This window comes from Artemia sp. Qi Xiang Cuo, chromosome 5 (assembly GCF_049724085.1).
Source record: "Artemia sp. Qi Xiang Cuo chromosome 5, ASM4972408v1, whole genome shotgun sequence".
Lineage (NCBI taxonomy): Eukaryota > Metazoa > Arthropoda > Branchiopoda > Anostraca > Artemiidae > Artemia > Artemia sp. Qi Xiang Cuo.
In genome coordinates this window covers 72,844,980-72,864,954 of record NC_142798.1, presented here as the reverse complement: position 1 = coordinate 72,864,954, position 19,975 = coordinate 72,844,980, and the positions used below count along the sequence as shown (strand labels likewise).

The following is a 19,975-nucleotide window of genomic DNA, read 5'->3' as shown; positions in this document are numbered from 1 at the left end:
TATTGCATACGCGCAAGAATTTCTCGTACGTAATCATTGGCACGTACACAAAAATTTATTTATCTATTCTGAAAAAACACACTTCCATTCTTCACTAATCGGAGATCTTCTTTCTTTTTTTTTTAATATGGTTGAAAATGTGACGATCCAAGAGCTGACCGACATCAGTCGATTGGAAAGAAAAATTTGATGTGAAAACTCAGGTTATCCAAAACTAGTATCCAGACGATTACGTGCCAAATGAGTACAGATAAGCTCCAAGAGGACTTACCAAAGAACCACTAAATGCTACCATAGGTATAAGATAAAATTTTTCACGAAAACGGTATTTACAATGTCTTTCAACAAGCATCAGAAAACCCTATTCAGTACTTTTGTCTAGCCTATGTGCGAAAGGATTGATCATTCGCATAACCCTAACTAAGTAATGGGTGTAGACACTCACCAAGGATTAAAAAAATAAAATTACGGGGGAGGCAATAATACAAAATATTATTTTTTAATAATTTGAATAAGAAGTGCCCATGAATTCAAGAAAATTTGGTATTTTGGGGAGGGGACCCACGCTTCAATCCCCCCGTGTATACGTGAACGGCGGGGGGGGGGGGTACCAGGACCCGGTGACCCTTAAGGACTATTTCGTTTAAATGGTGAAAATCAGCATCATTTAGTAATACATAGGAATTATGAATAGTGGCTGGTAAAGCTTGGCAATTTAATAAACTTGTATTTCTCTGCGTTGAGGTTTGTTTTGATAAAGACACTTATGAGCACCCTGTTGTTAATCTAAAGGTTAGCCCACCCGAAGTGTGTCAAATCAATTTAATTCAAACCTATAAATACGAACGCTAATATACTTTTTCCTGTTGACTACTGTTCGGGGAAATGGTTTTTAACAGGATTAGTTGAGGTGTACTTGCTCCCTTGAGAAAGCATTGGGGAGAGTTCATCTTTGAAGTGTCAATGGTAAATATTGTGAATTACTCACTTTGGAATTAGACAAATGATCCATTCCATTATGGGTCTTAAGGGAAAACAATAAGGTTTGTCTGGATTTGCAGTCCCCTTTAGATGGTAAATGGTAGCAATTGACACCCTTCTAAGATTTCGAATGACATCCCCTGTAAAATAATAAAGGATACATTGTGAGAGGAAAATTAAAAACAGCTTGTACGAAAACTTTATGCTTTTCCTTATAGATTCTGATTATGCAGTATCTCATAGGCGGGAAAATCCAAATTTTTGTAGTTTTCACCACCGGCGGATCTAGAGGAAAATCTTGGGGGGGGGGCCGCGCCGGACACAGGGCGCCAAAAACTGATTATACAGGACTAATTTGATAGCTCTTTATTTATATGAAAACACTGCCAAATATGCTCATAAAGGTAAAACGTAGCAAAAGAAAATAAAAACAGTACCACACTAAACAACTAAACTCAATCGGCGAGCTTTTCTGAGAGCGAACATATCGATAGCATCGTCTGTTTTCGGCAGTTCGTCTCTGTAAGTCTGCATGAGTAGTAGAGCCTCCAACCTCTCTTCAGTCATCGTGCTTCGTATTGATGAACATGTCCTGTCAACCTTTGAAAACATTCGTTCTGCTTCACAGGTTGACACAGGAAGCGTCGCGAGAATTGTCAACAATGCGAAGATGTTGGGAAATACATTTTCCTGACAACTGTTCAGCGCTGAAATAGCTGTTTTCGGTTTTTGCACGGTTTCCTTAGACCAATACTTGTTCCAAATCTCGAACTCGGTTTTAACGTCTATCTCCGTACCCACGAGCAGCTCCTTGTACTTTTCGTACCCTGGCTGAACGTCCTCCCAGCGTTTGCCATTAACCACAGCCGGGATCAAAGCTGAAAGTTTTGCAGCATTCGTAAAATGGCAGCTGAACCGCTCCGTAAAATCAAGCAGCATGGCGTCCAGGGCTGGAATAAATGCCGCCATCCTATAATGACTTTCTGGATCCATCTTGGGTACCCCTGCCCGGTATGTAGAACGTGAAGCTATGCGTGGCTGCGTTACCTTGATGGTAGCATCAATCTTTTCGGCCATTTTCAGAAGATCTTCGTAAAGCAGTCTGAATTTGGTTTCGGCATGTGATCGCATATCTTCCAGCATTGCCTTCACGCTGCTAATGAGGGACAAGGCTCTCACGAGGTCACCATCCTTCTGTTGTAGTGACTCGGCCAAAGGTTTCATGATCGACGAAAACGAATTCAGGCAAACCAGTCCTACGAGTGTATCTGATTTTTCAATGCAGGATCGTAATGCATAAGCTCTGCTACTTGCCTCTCGATCGTGCCATCCTTCCATCTCCTGCAGAGCAGAAACGATCGACGGAAGGGAGTCCCAAAACCTGCTGATTGCTTCGTGTCTCTCTACAAATCTCGTGGTACAAACACTGACGAGTGTCTCTGTTTTAGCTTTGTTCGCGATAAGATGCTTTTTTAGAAGTCTTGTTCTCTTGGCACTTGAGCTGAAGTGAGAAATTGTGTCTCGAACAACGTCTTGGGCATTGCGCAGAATGGGAACTGAAACTATCTTTGAACATGAGAGATTTGTGGCATGGCTCACACAGTGGAAGTAATCTGCCAGTTCACACTGGCGTTTAACTTCAGCAGCAGCACCATTTGTCAAGCTTGCCATGCTAGCAGCTTTGTCGTATCCTTGACCAACGCACTTTGACAAATCCAGATTTGACTTCCTGACCTCACTCAACAGCAGCTTCCCGAGGCTCTTGCCGTCTAGCTTCTCTTCGATGCTTCTACCGTCGTCACTTTCCTCATCTCCAGCGAGTCTTGACAGGGTTTGAAAGGCATCGACAACTGCAAAAGGATCTTCTCGAATCACGTATCCCTGCTCGGTTTTACACACATAACGACAAACAATGACCATCAGCTCCCTGGTCTGCCTGTCTGTTGACTCGTCCGCAAGAAGACACCAAACCGTTGCTTTGTTTGCTTTTCTCACTACTTCGGTTTTTATCATTTCCCCAATTGTTCCAATCAGTTCATTCTGGATCTGTTTACTCGTATATTTGGCGTTGCTCGGTGCATTTTCAAGTAAATTTTTAAGTTGCGAGTCTCCACTCTGAATCCCATACCGAAGTAGGTGGCGGAAATTCCCGTCGTTTACTGCTGTAATGACATCAGAGTCTTGGATATCAAGTTTGCCATCATCACGGTGGCCATGAAGGGGGATATTCTGTGCCCCGCAAAGCTTGACAGTTTCAATAACGCTTCTCAAGAGTGCACGGTTCTGCTGTATTTGCTTGACCCTTTCACAGTCCAGAGCATTCCTGATATCTTGATCTTGACTACCGCGCTGAAACGTTGTTAGCAGCGCGGCAGCTTTTTCCTGGCAGTGTTTGTGAAACTGTGCTTCAGCATGGTTTGTCAGCGCACCATCTTTCCCGGTAAGTTTCGAATAGTCTTTTAGCGGTTTCAAGACCAACTTTCCCATTTTTTGCCCTCCGCCGCCTCCAGATAAAGCCGACCATCCTCCTCCGCTTTCGTTGGTCCTCATCAAAACACAAACACTGCACCAAAGGCCTTCGTGGTCTGGATGACGACTCACTGCGAGCCAAGGATACCGGGCAAGATGTTCGGTATTCAAGCGACGCTTGACTTCGCCACCTTTTCTCTTTTGTGTCGAGACTGGAAGATCAGATTGGTTCTTCGGCTTCCACGTTTCGTTCATAAAAAACATAATTGTGCCAGAAGACAACTGATTTCGCTCTTTCAGCGCTACTGCAATACCAAAGTCATTTGACGGCGTGAAGTCAGTTTCAGGCGAAAAAATAGCGCTTTGATTCTGCTGCGGGTGCGGGGACTGTGAAATCAGTCTTGGGCTATGTACCACCAAGGTTTGAGTACTGCTTCTTGATCCTTCAGTCAGCTGATCAGTGTGTGTCGTTTCGCCGAAGTTTGTTATGAAGGCCGTCTGTGAAGTGGACGGAGTTGTTGGTGACAGTTCGTTCTCCTGGCTGAATGTGTTTTTGTGCATTCCGACCGTCGACTCAGAGTGGGCATCAGAAGTTGCCGTCGTCTCAACATCTAACAAAAAAAGTTTCTCTTTTAAAGTTTGCACAAGACATTTATTGTAAACGTATATACACTTTGTATAATGGCTTGCTTTAGTAGATTTAACTCTCAACATGGTGAAGGCAAAATTGGAACTAAATTTGAAAATAAACTGAATCAGCAACATTAACTTTAAACTCCCCCAACAATCTTGAACTTTCATACCCCAAAACTATTTCTAGGAAACCCGGACTTTAAAATAAAATACCACCCTAAACATCACTAATTTAATTTGCAACCCCAAGAACCGATCCCCGACATATGCTAACAAATATTTTTCAAGAGCTGAAACCCGAAACAATTATCACCGAAGTTTACAAGGCTAAAGAGAGAGCTTTAACTGCAAGAATTTGAAAGATAATTTCAGAGCTGACACAGTGTGTCGGTAAAAATACTGCTTTTAGCCAATATCATAACCGTCAGGCGAGACGAGTGGGCTGGTAAAAATCAGGTCAAACGCTTCGGACAAATTGCATACGAAGAACACTGTACAAGAGGGACCGTATGCAATATATAACAACAAAAGCAGCTGGTAAGCGATGAAGCTTGACGAATGAGCCTTATCAGGAAAGCTATCCGACAATGGGCTAAAGCTAGAAATTAGAAGTGTTGATACCCACTTTAAACGACACTCCTTCCTTATTGTTCTATCTTTAAAAGCTTACCTTTAATCTGATCTTTCTTGGCAAAATAATCAGAGATGTCCCTCGATCCTTTACGGCTTTCCGCCATCATTCTTTGTTTCTTCTCTGTTCTATATTCATGCCCTGATTTTTTTTTTTCCGATCCATTTTAAATGCGTTTCCGTCTAACTGGTCTAACCAGTGCTTCCACTTTGTTCCTACTAGATTTCTGTTCCGTCTTTTTGAAAATCCTGAAAATTCCGACACCCGACCACAGAAAATCCGACTATTTTTCCGACACCGTGGTGGTCCGAAATCAGAAAAATGTCCAACTCGACCCGAAAAATCTGACAAAAGTCCGACTACAAGAATAAAGCTTCTCATTTTCTACACTATTATAGACTTTCAGAACCGCTCAAAATGGTTTCTCAAACGTCTTCTTCTGCAAATGATTTTGGAAATTTCAGCTTGCTGTTGTGTTAGGCTGAAAAGGATGCAGTGAGTCGCCTTTGAGTTCCCCGATCCGATCCCGCTACTCCCGCTTTCATACTTTTGGCCTTTCTTTTAGCACGCAGCCGCACTAGAAATTCCTTGCGCTGACGACGCAGCTATTTGCGGTTCAGACGCCGTGGACCATTAGCCAAGACACTGTTTTCAAAACGCCGTCAACCGCGTGAAGAAGAAAAAGAAGTTGCAACAAATTCGGAATTTTGACGAAAAACCGAAATTGTGAACCAAAATCCCTCTCCTGGGCGTAAAAAAGCCTGTTTATTTTGCTTTCCATACTATTTTGTTTTCCATCCTAGCCACTCTGGCATAAGTAGTAATCATCAGGTTGATGAAATAGCAAAAAATGCTATAAATATTGACCAGCCAAGTGGGAGACCAATCCCAATTAGAGATATTTACCGATGTAGGCTATCAGATATTAATTTTAATAAAATTAATCCTATCCTTTCCCCCTTTCCCAATAAGTATCTTTCTAAAATTTATCATAGAATTCGTTCTGGAACAAATGGACTAAATTTCCTTGCATTCTCATATAAGTTTTCTAATTCAAGTGGTTCCCTGTCCCCTCTTTGCAGGCATTGTAATATGAATAATGAAACTATTGACCATTGCCTATTTGAATGTAATATGCTGACGTCTGCACAACATACCTTGCTTTGTAAACTGTTAAAATGCTTCAAACACCACAAAATCTCACTATCAGCCAAGAGCCTAGCCAACTATACCTGCACACAGAGCCCAGAAATCGATATCTATCTTCTTATTATTGAACTCCTTGAGTCAAAAGATCTACTGAAAGATATCTGAGAATATCTAATAAATAAGAGACAAGCAAGCCAGTAGCTCTGTAGCCCACAGAGTGAAGCAAAATGAAAAGGGCTAAATAGTACCAACTGAATAGCCCGCCTGCTGTGAATTAGAAGAAGAAGAAGAAGACGAAAAACCGAAATTGTGAACCAAAATCCCTCTTCTGGGCGTAAAAAAGCCTGTTTATTTTGTTTTCCATACTATTTTACCTTCTGCTTTGCCTTTTTTCCATCGGATCAAATGGCCGAGAGCACCTTCTACTTCTTCTTGGGCTGCTGTGCGGCGATCTTGACCACGTTCTAGACAGTGTTATACCTTATGGGCCTAATGGTCCAGTCCAGTACAGGCTCTCTAGGAAGGTGACGAACGCGGTGACGATTTCAAAAATGCTTAGCTACTCATGAGTATTCATTTATTGGAAAACTGGTATCAAAAATCAGACTATTAATGTGAACAAGTATGGCAGTCTTTGGCCATAGTTTCGCATATTCAAAAGAAAAAAAAACAAAAAAAAAACGCTGTAGCTTCTGCCTTGTAGATTGCACAAGTCCATAGGACTATGCCCAAACGAGCGATGTAAACCTGATTGTAGAAGCATAAGAAAATGTATCTCTTTTCCGCTCTCAAGATCAGCCCGGCGATTTTCGCCGTGTACGAGACATCCAGAATAGTGGGAAAGTAATGCAAAACAGGGTTTTCGATTTTTGTTTTCTTTTAGGAGAGATACTTACAGCTTAAACATTCACTTATGCTCCTTACCCTCTTACGTCTTTCATCTGCACCTAACTTAAACTAAAGCTGCAGTTCCACTAGACTGAAAGCTCTCGTCTGCGGTCGCGTTTGCTCTAACACACTTGAGTCGTTTTAAGAGGGGCGCATTGACCTCTAAGTCTCGGGGTACATATTTATTTATTTTAATGCCAGACTTGGCCTGCATGATAGAGGTAAGGGTCACACTTTTGAGCGAATTCCTATGATCTGTTTTCACGTCTTTCAACGTAGAAAAGAACCGCTCTACAGCTGCGTTCGAAAACGGCAAGGTCAAAAGATACTGCACAACCCCAAATATGTTGGGGAATCTCTGCGTACCATTTGGCGTCTTCAAAGAAGCCATATGGAGCCAGAAATCACAGACGTCTGTCACATCTGGAAGACCAAAGATCAGTAGACTCCGTCATTCTTCTATAATCTTTCATGCATCCCACGATGGTGCCTTACACCACTGAAGGATCTTTTGGAGAAGAGTGACAGCACCGATATCCAAAGTTTTCCCTGGGTCAAGTATTTCGCACAATGTAAACAGTTCATCTTCAAATGAAAATCGTTGCTTGATTCGCTTCACCGCCTCTACATACAACTTCCGAGCACATGCATAGATGACTTTCACTTCACGTTCATCTGCTTTTGTACTCGGGTCTGATTGCAAGGTCTGAAGAGACTCGTGAGCTGCAACTCCCAAGTACACATCTTCCACTGCAAGGTATTCACTTGCGTTGTCGGGGTCAAGATTCAAAGGCGAAGTTGATCTGACGTAGCTAGTCTTCATGAACTTCATGGCCAGTTTTCTCAAGAGTATCTCCACCTCTAATTTTATTTTGTGGAACAACGGTTTTTCACTTTGGAAAAGAAGATTAAAATCTGTAAACAGCTCTAGTACATTGAGCTGGAACTCAAGCTGAATCCGAAGCAGTGGATTCTTTAGGGCTTGTCATGCCCTGTCGTTTGTGTGAGCGGGATCTTCAGCTACTATTAACAGAAAGTAGCTACAAAGTGCATCCCAATTCTTCAATAGTCGCTGAACGCACATCCGAAGTGATAGCCAGCCTGTCTGACCTGGGGCAAGCACATTCAGGACTGGGGTGTCAGTAAATAGCTGATGTAGTTCAAACTCAGAGCGCCTTTTGGCACTCATGTTGAAGTGATTGTATACAGTCCGACATAGACCTTCCAGTTGCTTTGGCAATTGTTTGCAAGCATAAGAAGCCACCAAATGAATGGAATGGCTGCTGCACTTGACACACATCACAGATGGGAATTTTTATTTGATTCCGTTGACAATGGAGTTCTCACACCCATACATAGTATTGCAAGTGTCTGCACAGAACCCAACCCAGTTCTCCGTAGGTATTTTTTTATCTTCAAGAACTTTGCATAGCAGATTGAAAATAGTTTCCCCCTTCCCGTCGGAAAACTCAACCATATCTAGAAGGTCGACTTCTCCTTCGAAATCCTTATTGCAGAACAAAACTGCAATTGCAAGGTGTTTTTTTTACTGCCACATCAGTTGTTTCATCAATAATGATAGAAAAAGGCGTCAATCTCAACTGATCACACAGAACTTCATTGTAGTGCGGTCCTAATGCCTGTCTGATCACATTTGTTACATTTCGCTTGCCCAGACTAATTTTTTCAACAACAGCCTTGTGTGGCAAACTTTTCAGAAAAGGTACAAGAGTTTCTATAAATGATAAAGGCAGATTGTTTTCGACAATGAAAGCAGCAAACTTGGCCTTTAGGCTTTCTTCTTCGTTTTTGGCTGTAGCAAGGATATGATCAATCCTTGTAGTGAGCTTTCTTGAAGCCTCTAATTTCCTTACACTTTCACTGTGCTTCGAACTCTTTTCATGTTTTTGGAGTTCGGATTTACCACAACACAAGCACTGACTGCAGTGCGAACAGAAAGCCTTTTCTTCAGAAGACTTGTCCTTTGCAAGCCACCCTTTAAATTCAGGCACATTCAGCCAGTTGAATTTGGCTTTTTTCCTCTGAGCCTTATTTCTTGGGAAGGATCTTTTTTCTTCTCCCTTTCTTTTCCGCCTTTATTCCCCTCTAAGATATTCAATGTCAGTTTCAGAAGATGACGAGCTGTCCGACATGATGGTACTTCCTGCAAGCAGACTTGATAAGTAAAATGTAATAAGTGTATTACAGCAAAGGATCTATAAAGTATGCTTTACTTCAAAAACAAAGAAATTCACTGTCTCTTCACTGTTAAAAGCTGCTCTTCTTAAATCAGAATGTCATTTTAACAGAGATATTAGCAAAAGATGAACCTGTGAAGCACATTTAATAATTGTGTATATGATTTTGAATTAATCTCGTAGATGATAGGTTTGCTTTTTTAAATACAGTTTGACTGAATAATTGTAGCTTTCTTTATCTCAATAGTAAAAAAAAGAAAAGAAAAAACGAATGTGAATTATATAGCCTATGACACTTTTTGATATATTAAAACAAAACTAATCTATGACACAGGCTACACCAACCTGAAAAAGCCTGTGTAAATCTACTGTACGATAGTCAGAGTAGCCTTAAAGGAAATTGAAACCCTCTTGACCTTTTAAACCTTCATTGTAGGATACCCTAGTTATAGCCAGTCAGGAACTCTACTCTTTTGAGACTATCGCGCAATAGAGCCAACTTTGCCTGATAAGTGGATATGCTACTACTTAGTGAATGCCCAAAACGAGATAGAGTCCCGAGAGAGCTAATTTCCGCTCAGGAGAAGATCTACCAATTTTTCTCCTAAGTGGAAGTTAGCTGTGCTTGGGAATAATTTCACTTTGAGCATTACTGACAAGAGACAGATTCTCTCCATTAGAGGAAGTTGCCTGGGCTGGGTGATGATCGCAAAATAGTAGAGTTCCTGACTGGTTAGCTATAGCCTACTGCTCAGAGAAACTTTTTTTTTCTCCTTCCATACCCAGGTTCCAGACACATGCAGCCACAGCAGGGTAAATGTAGGCTACATGTAGGCTATCCTGCTTGGTGCAGAATCCATTTATTCTATCCTGAGTGGCCATAGTGCTGTTCAGGATAGCTACGATGGTTCAAGTGTGTTTCGCAGATAAGTTCTAGACAAATTCTGGGTAATTTCTCTGTTAGAATTAAACTTGACTTCAAGAAGAGTGCCATAATTACCAGTCTTTTACCGATCTACATACCTAGACCCACACCCAACTTGCATTCTTCTTTTGAGTAGACCATTTTGAGATATTAAAACATTCTGAACCTGTGCAGCACATGGTGTCACTAAACCATGGTGGCCTAGCTCTCCTGTAGGCTACTATGTTGGCAATAGACTTTCTAATCTTATACTGGCATTGGAAAAAAGTCTCACCTTAACTTTCCTCAGATCTCGAAATTAACTGAAATATCAAAGCAGATTGAAGCACAGCATGTGCAAATTTTCCAAAATTGTACCTTGTCAAACTGTCGCCACTAACGCTAATGACGTTCCGAAAATCCCTAACAGAATTGGCCTTCTAATTTTACTAGTTTGAAAATCCTTTTTTATTGAAGTTGGAGACTCCAGTAATCTAGAAAAATACACATCTGAAAAATATCCGTTTTTTACTGAAAATCCGACAAAATTCCGAAGTCCGACACGATATTTTTTTGTCCGACAAGAGGGCCGAAAATCCGACAATGTCGGAAAAATCCGACATAGTGGAAGCACTGGGTCTAACACACGGAGCAAAAATACTCCGAAGGCAGTGGCAGGGTCGCTCGCGCCTAGCCTCCCGCCGGTTGGATCTAACCACCCACGCAACTCCCCAAAGACATGCGTTTCTCGTAAGCATTCACAAAATGTTTTGCTCGTTTAGCACGTCCCAAAAATAAACCCAATAATCATGATTCGTGCAGTGTCGGATTTGAACTTTAGATAATTTGATAAAAAGAAAGTAAAAAATGACGGCGTATCCGATTTTTTTTTTTTTGGCGTCGGCCTTAGTTGAATCATTCACAAAAAAGGGTCGTTTGCACGATGGATGAGAGGGCGCCAGAAAATCTTGGGGGGTGCCCAGCCCCCCCCCCCCCGGCCCCCCTGGATCCGCCGCTGGTTTTCACCAGCCCTCCCCCTCCCAGGACAGCGTACATTCCCTATCTATTGGAAAATTAGGCCGAGCTATGATAACGTAAAAATTGGTGATCAACTATTTTTTTTGATTTGACGATTTTTGACTTATTTTTCGGCTTTAAGGGCTGCCTTCGGGAAATTCCCACGTTATTAAACAAAATACATCTTAACAGATTTGATTTTGTGGCATTGTTCAATCAATTGCCATTATCAAACATCTGTCCAGTCGTTTTGCAGGTTTCGAATCAACCATAGGACATCCAGGGGCGGATCCAGGATTTTTTAGGGGGGGGGGCAAAATAGGTTGATCTGATAAACTTGCGTTATGAGCAAGTTTAATTAACGCAATTTAAATAAGTAAATTACACTACTTTAGACTACGCTAGGGGGGGCACCCCCCTGGATCCGCCACTGAGGACATCCCACTCACGGTGAAAATTCAACAAAACACCCTTTTCACTCAAATCCCTTTGTTCACCTTAAATCCCCTCCCTCCCAACTTACTTGCAAATATCATAAACTCTCCCAAATGAAAAACCTTGTCTTTACGTCATTTTGCACAAAAATACACGTAACAATTTGAGAAGGTTCAACATTCAATTTTTAATCATTTAATTCAGTTATTGTCACACAACCCTCTTTAGCAGTTAAAAAATAAAAAAATCCTATGGTCAAACTTCTACTCCAATTTCTGCCAACGCTATCTGCCAATATATTCTCCGATCATCAGACCATTGTAATACTTCCTTAGCTAGCTTTTCTAATGCTTCAATTTCCCTTTCTTTCTGCCTACATCATACAAAAAACGGCAAACATCCTCAAACAAGGGACAAAGTCCTAACTCACCTTTATCATATATTCTCCTCATTCTATCTCAGGTTGGTATTAGTAGGGACGTACAAAGGAAGGGGGCTTTGGGCCTAGGACCTCCCCACCTCCCAAAAAACTTAAACTCTCTTGAGTTTTTGGGTACTTTTTACTCAAATTACCAAATAAAGTAAATTTTTAATATCTGCCCACCCCCCCCCCAAAAAAAAAACAAGAAAGAAGAAAACATGCGTACGTGCCTGTGCATTACATCGTGTATTTGATGGAATATATGCTCTTTTATTTTTTTTGGTTTTGAAAGTGACATGCGCAGAGGTTCGAAAATTAGCTTGGATTCTTCTTTCCTTATCTGACTGGCTCAAATTAGCGCTAGCTAAATCTCGGCATTATTACATGGTGAATGGACCATTAGATATTTCCAGAATTCTCAAAATTGTGAACTAGGATTCTAATAAGAATATTCTTTTTCCAACGCTAAAACGTGGTCAAATTTTCATATTTCCCTATTTAAGAACTCTTTCTAGCAAGAAGGGGGAGGGGGAAAGGGGAGGATGAGTGGAGTACCCTGGAGAACCCCGAAAAGAAGGCAAAGGTTGCAAGTAAGTATTCTTACATTTTAAAGACTGGATCGAAATGAACTTAGTTCAAAATAAAGGATCAATCTTAACTACGGTAGTTCAACAACAAACTGATTTAACAGGTTACTGCTTAGAATATTACGGCCCACCGCTTCGAAAGCTTTTCTTTTTGTTGAAATGAAGACAATTATTCATGACTTTTATCATTCTTTATTTTGTTAAATCTTGCTTTTCTTTTTTTTTTCCAGCTTGATATAAGGATCAAAGAACTTTCGAGAGGACTTGATTTAGTTGAACAGCTAAATGCCGGGACTCCTGTTGTCAATGTCCTGGACAAGGGTGGCAAATTTGATTTAACCCATTTCAAAGGAGTCATTGACTTAAATAAGCCGGTACTAATGGGGCATTCTTTTGGCGGCGCTACTACCTTGGTCGGTTTGATTAAAGAACCTAGATTTAAGTAAGTCTTAGGTGTTTTACTTTAAAAAAAAATGCATATATAGAATGTATAGATAGAGCTTAGCATATATGTATTCCATATGGATATGTAGAGCCATATATAGTAATATAGCTGCATATATAGAGCATAGATCTGTGTAAGTTTTATTTAATTGGTGTTTACTTTACAAACATTGCATATATAGAATGTATAGATAGAACCTAGCATGTATGTATTCTATATGCGTAAATAGAAACCTATATAGATGTATATATAGAACCTAGATTTAAGTAAGTTTTATTTCATTGGTGTTTTACTTTACAAATATTGCATATATAGAATACATAGATAGAACCTAGCATGTATGTATTTTGTATGCGTACATAGAACCATATATAGAACCTAGATTTTAGTAAGTTTTATTTCATTGGTGTTTTACTTTACAAACATTGCATATATAGAATGTATAGATAGAACCTAGCATGTATGTATTCTATATGCGTAAATGGAAACATATATAGAACCTAGATTTAAGTAAGTTTTATTTCATTGGTGTTTTACTTTACAAATATTGCATATATAGAATACATAGATAGAACCTAGATTTAAGTAAGTTTTATTTCACTGGTGTTTTACTTTACAAATATTGCATATATAGAATACATAGATAGAACCTAGCATGTATGTATCCTATATGCGTATATATAACCATATATAGATGCATATATAGAACCTAGATTTCAGCAAGTTTTATTTCATTGGTGGTTTACTTTACAAATATTGCATATATAGAATGCATAGATAGAACATAGCATGTATGTATTCTATATCCGTATATAGAACCATATATAGATGCATATATAGAACCTAGATTTTAGTAAGTTTTATTTCATTAATGTTTTACTTTACAAATATTGCATACATAGAATACATAGATAGGACTTAGCATGTATGTATTCTATATGCGTATATAGATGGATATATAGAACCTAGATTTAAGTAAATTTTATTTCATTGGTGTTTTGCTTTACAAACATTGCATATATAGGATACATAGGTAGAACCTAGTATGTATGTATTCTATATGCGTATATAGAACCATATATAGATGCTTCTATAGAAGCTAGATTTAAGTCAGTTTTATATCATTGATGTCTTACTTTACAAATATTGCATATATAGAATACATAGATAGAACCTAGCATGTATGTATTCTATATGCGTACATAGATGCATATATAGAACCTAGATTTAAGTAAGTTTTATTTCATTGGTGTTTTACTTTACAAACATTGCATATATAGGATAAATAGATAGAACCTAGCATGTATGTATTCTATATGCGTGTATAGAACCATATATGGATGCTTCTATAGAACCTAGATATAAGTAAGTTTTATTTCATTGATGTCTTACCTTACAAATATTGCATACATAGAATACATAGATAGGACTTAGCATGTATGTATTCTATATGCGTATATAGATGCATATATAGAACCTAGATTTAAGTAAATTTTATTTCATTGGTGTTTTACTTTACAAACATTGCATATACAGGATACATAGATAGAACCTAGTATGTATGTATTCTATATGCGTATATAGAACCATATATAGATGCTTCTATAGAAGCTAGATTTAAGTCAGTTTTATTTCATTGATGTCTTACTTTACAAATATTGCATATATAGAATACATAGATAGAACCTAGCATGTATGCATTCTATATGTGTATATAGATGCACATATAGAACCTAGATTTAAGTAAGTTTTATTTCATTGGTGTTTTACTTTTCAAACATTGCATATATAGGATACTTAGATAGAACCTAGCATGTATGTATTCTATAACCGTATATAGAACCATATATAGATGCTTCTATAGAACCTAGATTTAAGTAAGTTTTATTTCATTGATGTCTTACCTTACAAATATTGCATACATAGAATACATAGATAGGACTTAGCATGTATGTATTCTATATGCGTATATAGATGCATATATAGAACCTAGATTTAAGTAAGTTTTATTTCATTGGTGTTTTACTTTACAAACATTGCATATATAGGATACATAGATAGAAGCTAGCATGTATGTATTCTATATGCGTATATAGAACCATATATAGATGCTTCTATAGAACCAAGATTTAAGTAAGTTTTATTTCATTGATGTCTTACCTTACAAATATTGCATACATAGAATACATAGATAGGACTTAGCATGTATGTATTCTATATGTATATATAGATGCATATATAGAACCTAGATTTAAGTAAGTTTTATTTCATTGGTGTTTTACTTTACAAACATTACATATATAGGATACATAGATAGAACATAGCATGTATGTATTCTATATGCGTATATAGAACCATATATAGATGCTTCTATAGAACCTAGATTTAAGTAAGTTTTATTTCATTGATGTCTTACTTTACAAATATTGCATATATAGAATACATAGATAGAACCAAGCATGTATGTATTCTATATGCGTATATAGAACCATATATAGATACATATATAAAACCTAGATTGAAGTAAGTTTTTTTTTAATCCGTATTCCACTTTACAAATATTAGAATACATATATAGAATATAAAGAGAATAGAACACAAATATATAGGATGCATATGCCTAATGTACAAATATTAGAATACACACTAGAATACATATATATAACGAATATAGTAAAATATTGTTTAAACCAGACTTTTTCTTTGTCCGGTGGTTTCAGATTTTTAATGTTAAAGTCCAATTCCTGTTTTTTAGGATGAATCCATTTCTAGGTATTCTTTGGTTTCTATTGATTTCTAGGATATTCTGCTTTTTATCCCCTCCTCGGTTAAAGTTTTGAACTGGGATAATTCCACATATATTTACTTTGCTATTAAGAGTTAAATTTACTATAGGAGTTTATAAGTTGCTTCATGATAAAAAATGACCTGTTCAGATAAAAAAAATAAAGCATTTTTTATTAACAATCCAGATTCTGAAATTAAAAATCTGATCATTACATTCGATTTCTTTTTTGTAATCTGATTGTGGATTTTGATTTTCGTTTACAGTTTGACAGTCAGATTCGACAGTCAGATTCACAGTCAGTTTGACGTTTGGATTGTAAACTCGACAACTCGGTCTTAACCAAAAGCTATGAATATCGGATTGTCGAATTTTAGGACAAATTTAAAAGCCCAAAACATTTATACATTTTTTGCTGCTCTAAAAGATGAAATCCTTTTTTAAAGAAATGTACGGCTAGTTTCTTTCTTTTTCTAGTTTTGTCTTTAATATATTATATTAATTGCCCTTAATATGCCCCAAGAACATCTGGGGTTAGATTTTTTTGTATGGGGAGAGGGGGGGGGGGGATGATTAGTATATTCTTTAAACAGGAGGATCAAACGTGAAAAACATGTAAATCGAAGAGAATAATGTGAACATGTTAAAATAAATAAATTGAAAAACCCTGACATTTTTAGAACAAAACAGGACATGATGCTCTTATAATGACAGTACCAGATTAGATGAGGATTTCCCGGAGGAAGAAAAAGGGGCATTTCCTTAAAATTTTTAGATTATGAACGTCAATTTTTACACAAAAAACATGATTTAAGAACTACATACATTATTTTACATCACAGATAAATATGACACTGTTGAAATAAAATCTTGAGTGTATACGTAACTCGACTAGTGTACGTAACCTATGAGAAGTCCCCCCTTTTTCAATATGTGACTGTAGGACCCAAATAAGGGGTAGAAAGATTTAATCAAAAATTTATTTCAGCTCTAAATTGTCAGATAATTTTTTTGTTGCCATATTGTGTTGATTTTTCTCTTTTTTCATACTCCTTCTATCTCTCTCACTCCTCAATCGGATGAAAGAGAGAGAGAGAGAGAGAGAGAGAGAGAGAGAGAGAGAGAGAGAGAGAGAGAGAGAGAGAGAGAGAGAGAGAGAGAGAGAGAGAGAGAGAGAGAGAGAGAGAGAGAGAGAGAGAGAGAGAGAGAGAGAGAGAGAGAGAGAGAGAGAGAGAGAGAGAGAGAGAGAGAGAGAGCGAGGGAGAGAGAGAGCGAGAGAGAGAGAGAGAGAGAGAGAGAGGAGGGAAGAGAGAGAGAGAGAGAGGAGGGAAGAGAGAGAGAGAGGAGGGAAGAGAGAGAGAGAGAAATAGGAGAGTGAGAGAGTGAGAATGAGTGAGTGAGATAATAAGAGAGCAAGAGAAGAGAGTAAGAAAGTGAGAGAATGAGAAAATGAGAGAAACAAGTAAGCATAAACAGAAACGAGTAAATACAGCACCGTCGTTATTTAATTCATGTACACACCCACCCTTCAACAAAATCGAACAATAAAAAATCCAATCTATGTTAAATTTAGTGTCGATCAAATTGAGTTGGATGTGTGTGTGTGTGGGGGACGGGGGGGGGGGTCTTGCTTAAATACTGCCCATTTTGAGAACCAAGGGGATTTGACAAGGTGGTTCACGGTTTGGAAGCTTGTATTAAATTTTACATGGTTTTCTCATAATACCTGTACCTGACTAAGATTTTGTCTGTTTTAGGGTTGGTGCCCTACTAGATCCATGGCTATTTGGTCTAAGAGAAACTATAAGTCAACTACCTGAAGAAATAGACAAACCCTTGCTGACCATCAATATGGAAGATTTTGTCACCAAAGAAAAGTCTCTTGCACAACTCAAAGCCTTTCTTTCTAGCCGATCGGAAGTTGAGAGAGTTATGTGCACAATAAGGTGAATAGAAATAGTGTATTACATAAGTTTTATCACCTGTTAGATAATATTGGATTACATATAGACATAAAGTCATCTTTTGATTGCTAGCGACACTAGCATTAGCTTCAAAATAAAAATAGATTTTGCGCTGAGGTTTCAGAGAAGAAGGTGATAAAGTTAATTGTAAAACTAACTTTGGACTACACTTTAAACTTTTAGACTTTGGACAACAAGGCAATAATGTATCAGACTCAACGCTACAACATTGCCTATAGTAAACGCCTTAAGGCTTCAGTGTTTTATGTTTAATTTTTTTTCAGAGGCACTTCATTTGGAAGGGGTGGTCGTATAAACTCCGGAGGGGGTTCTTTCGATTGGAAATCGGAAGTTCTGGTACCCTTTTTAAGAGTCAAAAGCAATCGGAGGGCAACTAGCCCCCCCCTCATACCCTCTTTTCCCCAAATGTATCCGATCAAAATCTTGAGATAGCCATTTTGTGCAAAATAGTCCAAAGATCAAATAACAGTGCCTCCGGGATTGACACAAGCCCCCAGAGCCTTGGGCAAGGGTTGTAAGTTATTCCCCAGGGGCATATAAGGTTCTTATGGAAGGGATGGCCGCATAAAATTTGGAAGAGGCTCATTTGATTGAAAATTGAAAGCTCTAGTTCCATTTTAAAGGATGAAAATTGATCGGAGGGCAGCTATCCCTCCCACGCCCTCTTTTCCCCAAATGTATCCGATCAAAATTTTGAGAGAACTATTTTGTTCAAAATAGTCCAGAGATCATATAAAAGCATGGTTCGGGCATTTAGAAAGGCTGAGGAAGATTTGTTGGACGTTTTCCAGAAGAGTTGTTTAAGGAGAGTCATAGGCATCCGTTGTACAAGAAAAACTGTACGAAAGATGTGGTTCGATCTCTTCCCCTAGCGCATAATGAAAGACAGTTCTTAAAAAAAGATTATATTAGATAACAAAAATGTTGCTCAGAAATATAGCTCTGTTTAGAAATAACTTTAGTCATTTTTTCAGAACAGAATAAATTTGATACAACACAAAATAAAGCACAAACTTCAAATCATTGCTAGGATATTAATATTTCTATTAGGATAGATACAAAAGAGGGGATAGTACATACATTTGCTCGTTTGTAATATGTTTGTAGTGTATGTAGCACGTTTTTATGTTTAGTACATACAAAAACGGGTACCATTGACTGGAGTGACAGCTCAGAAATATCCATGAGCCTGGAAATCAAAATACCAAAAGGGTATTGTGATGTTTCGGTGGCTTTAGTTTTGCCGGTTCGTAGATGTAGAAAAAGAAGGGCTGACATATCGCCGACCATTGTAAATCCTCTTTTTTTTAGTTATATTACCCGAATAAAACCTTGTATCTTTCGATTGGACAATATTTTAGATCCTAAAAGCAGTTTTAGACATTAGTTTTGACCTTGCTTTTTTTACTTCTTCGTCTTCTCTAAACTGACGGAAATTCAGGCGTTAACGTTCATAAAAATCGTTCAAAAGGTATACTACTACTACTACTACCACTACTACTACTAACAACTCACCGCAGCACCATGCCGCCTGAGGCCAACACAGCTACGCACGCTCCTCCTCCATCCCAATCTATTCAAAGCTTCCCTTTTTTACACCCGCCCACGAAATTCCCATCTCCTTTAAATATTTCTTTATGACCCACCACAGACGGGGACGTCCTGCTTTCCGTTTAGCCCTTGATGGTTGGCCGAAAAGAACAATCTTCGGCAATTTGTCATCCTTTTTCCGCACAACGTGCCCTAGCCACCTCAACCTTTCTTTCATTATAGCCCTAGAGATCTGTGTTGAATCACATTTATCGTATAGCCTATTGTTTGAAATACGGTCAGTCAGCCGGGTACCCACAACAATCCTTAATCAATTTCTCTGGAAAACATCTAGCAAATCTTCATCCGCTTTTCGGAGCGCCCATGCTTCAGAGCCATATTTGACCACTGTCATTACAGCAGCTTCTAATATTATAATTGTGATTTGCAGACCTATCTTCTTTTCCTTCCAAACTTTTTTTAACTGTGAAAACAAACCCTGAGCCTTGGCTATTCTATATTTAACATCTTCACTGATCCCACCGTCTTCACTAATAATACTACCAAGGTAAGTGAAGCTGCCCACCTGATCAATCTTTTCATTACCCAACGTCAACTTTTCATCTTCACTTATTCCTAGCCTTAGTGACTTAGTCTTCCTAACATTAATTTCCAAACCAAAGAAAATAAACAGAAAAAATATACAAAAGAAACGCATACAAAACAACTTTAAATTAAAAAAAAAACAATAATGCAGATCAAAATAATTGCGCAAGAGAATAATAAGGACTTAAACAAAGTAGATAATTCCGGAGACCATGTTTTACTACTGATGACGGTCAATGCATATGTGACCGAAATATCTTATATGTTTTGTAAAATTTTATCTTGTGAAAATCACTGTCTGTTAAAAGGAT

At 38.2% G+C, this 19,975-nt stretch overlaps 1 protein-coding gene across 5 annotated transcripts in view; it reads left to right on the top strand.

Annotated features, from left to right (window-relative positions):
- The window catches only part of LOC148952491 (platelet-activating factor acetylhydrolase-like), a 146,926-nt gene that overhangs the window by 105,849 nt on the left and 21,102 nt on the right, over positions 1-19,975 (top strand). For all 5 annotated transcript variants that reach the window (XM_089089918.1, XM_089089919.1, XM_089089915.1 and 2 more), the window contains 2 exons: positions 12,544-12,755; positions 17,301-17,489. In XM_089089918.1, the coding sequence (XP_088946044.1) occupies positions 12,544-12,755; positions 17,301-17,489 (401 nt within the window). The remainder of the gene's footprint in view (positions 1-12,543; positions 12,756-17,300; positions 17,490-19,975) is intronic.